At 48.3% G+C, this 3,901-nt stretch overlaps 1 protein-coding gene across 1 annotated transcript; it reads left to right on the top strand.

Moving 5' to 3' along the window:
- The first annotated feature begins 307 nt into the window (after positions 1–307).
- Positions 308–3,516, top strand: LOC123043221 (probable carbohydrate esterase At4g34215). The gene is made up of 2 exons (XM_044465599.1): positions 308–1,101; positions 3,060–3,516. The coding sequence occupies exons 1-2, from the start codon at positions 397–399 to the stop codon at positions 3,270–3,272; spliced, it is 918 nt and encodes a 305-aa protein (XP_044321534.1). The 5' UTR covers positions 308–396; the 3' UTR covers positions 3,273–3,516.
- Positions 3,517–3,901: the final 385 nt, after the last annotated feature.

Genomic DNA, 3,901 nt, shown 5'->3' with positions numbered 1-3,901 from the left:
GGGTCGGGCCTGTCAGGTGGACGCGCTCGAGCGTGTCTGGGCCGTCCCATATCCGTCCTATATTTGGACTAGATACGAAGGGGTGCCGGTCAGTCTGGAAGTTTGTCTACGGTTTGAGAGTTACCGATGGGTCGATTTTTTTATGGCCGGTCACTTATCGGACGGTCTGCCGGGGTGTTTGAGACGGGTATGAGAGGTCCGGGTGTAGATGCTCTTAACTCCAACTTTTCATCCATCACCGGAGGAGAGTTTTGAGAGCTGAGGGACAGAGGAGCGGAACCGAAAGGAAACGTCCGAGTCAACCAACCACCGCCCGCTCCGCTCCAACCAAAACCCGCCCAACCCGTCCACCTCGCCCGGCAATCCCCTCTGCCTCTGCCCTCCCAAATAACAATAATGAAGCCGCCGGCGCGGCGGCCGCTGCTGGGCGCGCTGGCGGCGGCGGCGTTCTTCTCCTGCCTGCTGCTCCTCGCGCCGCCGCCCCGCCACCTCTTCCCCTCCTCCACCTCCTCCTCCCCCGCCCGCGCCCCGACCTCGCCCTACGCGCGCCGCCCCAAGCTGCTCTTCCTCCTGGCCGGCCAGTCCAACATGGCCGGCCGGGGCGCGCCCACCTCGCCCCTCCCCGCCCCCTACCTCCCCCACCCCCGCCTCCTCCGCCTCGCCGCCGACCGCCGCTGGGTCGCCGCCGCCCCGCCGCTCCACGCCGACATCGACACCCACAAGACCTGCGGCCTCGGCCCCGCCATGCCCTTCGCGCACCGCCTCCTCCTCTCCTCCTCCCCCTCCTCGCCCTCCTCCCTCCCCGCGCCCTCCGCCGCCTCCGACCCCGCCGACCCGCTGGTGCTCGGACTCGTCCCCTGCGCGGTCGGCGGCACCAGGATCTGGATGTGGGCTAGGGGCCAGCCGCTGTACGAGGCCGCCGTCGCCAGGGCGCGCGCCGCCGTGGCGGGCGGCGGCGGGGCGCTCGGCGCCGTCCTGTGGTTCCAGGGCGAGAGCGACACCGTCGAGGTCGACGACGCACGCGCCTACGGCGGCAGGATGGAGCGCCTCGTCGCCGATCTCAGGGAGGATCTCGGCTCGCCCAATCTGCTCGTCATCCAGGTCAGCGCACGCCAACACTCTCCATGTGCTGGCGTTAGCTGAAATTCAGCTCACGCATTAAAAAGTTGCTCCTTTTTCACCAACACGCCACTGCAAAATTAATACTCCTTGGTATGAGAAATGTTAATCTTATCAAACAATGTAAGATGATGCTCTTACTACTACACTGTTTCATTGCACATTCATGTCACCTCTGGCTTGGAAAATCACTTGCAGAGCTTACACCAGCTGGAAGAAGTAACCCTTGAGGTTACTACTAGTACTAGCTAGAGAATTATTTTACCACTCTAAAATATGTCTACATACATCCGTGTGTAGTCCGTATTGAAATCTCTAAAAAGTCTTATATCTAGAAACGAAGGGAGTACACAACATCCATCTCATTGACCATCATTATTTTACCACTGTCCTGCGTAGATTGTTTCTAGTCGTATGGAAATCAAGACCCTGCAATCACTATGATATGGACATAAAACTAAGTTAGCAGTACCTCATGTCTCTCATGTTTGAGTAAATCAACTCGTGGATTAGTAGCGGGTTATTATATTTATTAAAGACAGACATGAGTTGAAACATCGCCAAGAATCTATTACAATTGATTAGAAGAAAGCTTCTGGAGTTCCACATGGGCATCAATGGAATGATTCATATGTTAACTAAACACAGATACATGGGCTGAAATATAACATCACCATATCTCTATTACAAATGATTAAATGATCTTCTGGAGTTCCACATGGGCATCGGTGGAATGGTTCAACCACTCGAACTCAACATCGTGACAGTGAAACCATGATAAGGGATAAAAGGAATGATGAGTTATTGATCCCTTGCAGTCAGTTAGGTTGACGCGTGGAGTTTGATATCGGTCATGCTGTGTCCAAATCCAACGATTCAAAGTTGTGCTAGAATTTTGGATCGCTGCGAGACACGTGACTTGTGACCTACTCTGCCTCATCTCAGTAATGAGCCTCCCAGTTAGACTGGCCAATGCTCCATCAGAATTGGGAAGACAACAGCCTTTAAGCTACCAGACCTTCCACAAACAATATCTCCTGTGGTCCTACCTAAAGTTGCCAGCTTGTTGCATTTAAAATGGCAGTATATCATATTGCCAAACACCACCAAATTAGTGCTACCACTCACGGAAGAAAAGAAAAATGAGATGCTTCTACATTGCCCATAACTTGAAGCATTGTGCAGCAATCTATCTTGCCAAACTATTTTTGGATATGCCTTCCCCAAAGCAACAGCGTACCACCTAGTGCCAACCTGTCTTTTATATTGCCATCGCTTTTCTTGCCTTCGACTCCATGTGGTTATCTCTATGGTCTTTCGGAGCAGATAACATGACTCCCGTCCAGTTTAATATGTTTCTGATAATACTCCCTATGTCCCAAACTAAGTGACTCAACGTTGTACCAACTTTGTACTAAGTTAGTACAACGTTGAGTCACTTATTCTGGGACGGAGGGAGTACTATATATGATAGACAAGTTATATTATGGCCCTGATCTAAACATCTAGCATTATAAACAAGGGCATGTTACACCAAGTACCAGGTAGTGATTTTTCACTCCATTGTGTGTCTAGAATCTGTGAGCCTGATGTTATTTGTGAATGTCGAGTCGGTTGCATCTACTATCGCAGATCGATGCTCTCATTTTCACTACACGAAACTGAAACATAACTAGATGGTACAGTACAAGACAAGATTTATATTTATTTCCACAAGGCATAATAATGGTCTGTGCGTTCATGCACACTAATTTATGTGCTTGAAAAGTCTACCAGTTATATACTAGCATAGTTTCACAAAGCTTGTACAGAAGTGATCTTGATTCTACACTCCTCAATTCACTTCTAACCAACATTTTACTAACATATTAGTGCACTTTTTCTTTGTTAGTCCATAGTAAGAAATAAGAATCTCGTATAATGACTCTTCTTCATTCCAGGTTGGTCTTGAATCAGGGGAGGGGAATTACACCGACATCGTAAGAGATGCTCAGAAAAGTATCAATCTTCCCAATGTGATTCTTGTCGATGCCATGGGCCTGCCACTCAGCGACGATCAGCTGCACCTCTCCACAGAAGCTCAACTCCGGCTCGGTGAAATGTTGGCGCAAGCCTTTCTAGAATTCGAGTCATCCAGAGATCGCAAGCTATAGCATCAATAACATTGTCTGATTTGGTAGATACAATTATTATTCTTTGAGAACATCCTGTTGTAGAGTGTAGATGAATGTACAAACAAGGGAAGATGTACCCGCAGGCGTGTTGTCGCTCACTATACTGCAATAAAAGGCTTTCTGGTAGAAATTTAGCTCAAACTGTTGATCAAGTGATGTACATTGGGGAGAAGAGAACAGAGCTGTGTTGGAATTAAAGCTGAAGAGCATTTGATTCTGATAACATCTGCATTTCAATTTTATCATATTTGCTATTTTTCTCATTCAGTAGTTCCGAAGCAGGGTATAAAATTCCTTATGAAAGCACCGTGCATACATTTGACACCAGTGAAAAAACGTCAAATTCAGTTCAGAAATTTCATCCGTACTTTCTGAAACGTCAAAACAGCCACCATACCTACCTATTATGGCATTTTCATAGCCATTCCGAGATATATAGCCATGCAACTTTCCATCGTTCCGTTTATTATGACACGCTTCATCATTGTCATATTGCTTTGCATGATCATGTAGTTGACATCGTATTTGTGGCAACGCCACCATTCATAATTTTTCATATATACATGTCACTCTTGAATCATAACACATCCCGGTACACCGCTGGAGGC

The sequence above is a fragment of the Triticum aestivum genome, chromosome 2B (assembly GCF_018294505.1).
Source record: "Triticum aestivum cultivar Chinese Spring chromosome 2B, IWGSC CS RefSeq v2.1, whole genome shotgun sequence".
NCBI lineage: Eukaryota > Viridiplantae > Streptophyta > Magnoliopsida > Poales > Poaceae > Triticum > Triticum aestivum.
This window is presented reverse-complemented; position numbering and strand designations above follow the sequence as displayed.

What these genes read in the sequence shown, in the direction of transcription:
- LOC123043221 (XM_044465599.1), top strand. Translation starts at nt 397, where the DNA reads ATGAAGCCGCCGGCGCGGCGGCCGCTGCTGGGCGCGCTGGCGGCGGCG. An exon ending in CCAATCTGCTCGTCATCCAG is followed by an intron (nt 1,102 to 3,059) that starts GTCAGCGCACGC and finishes TCTTCATTCCAG; the next exon opens with GTTGGTCTTGAATCAGGGGA.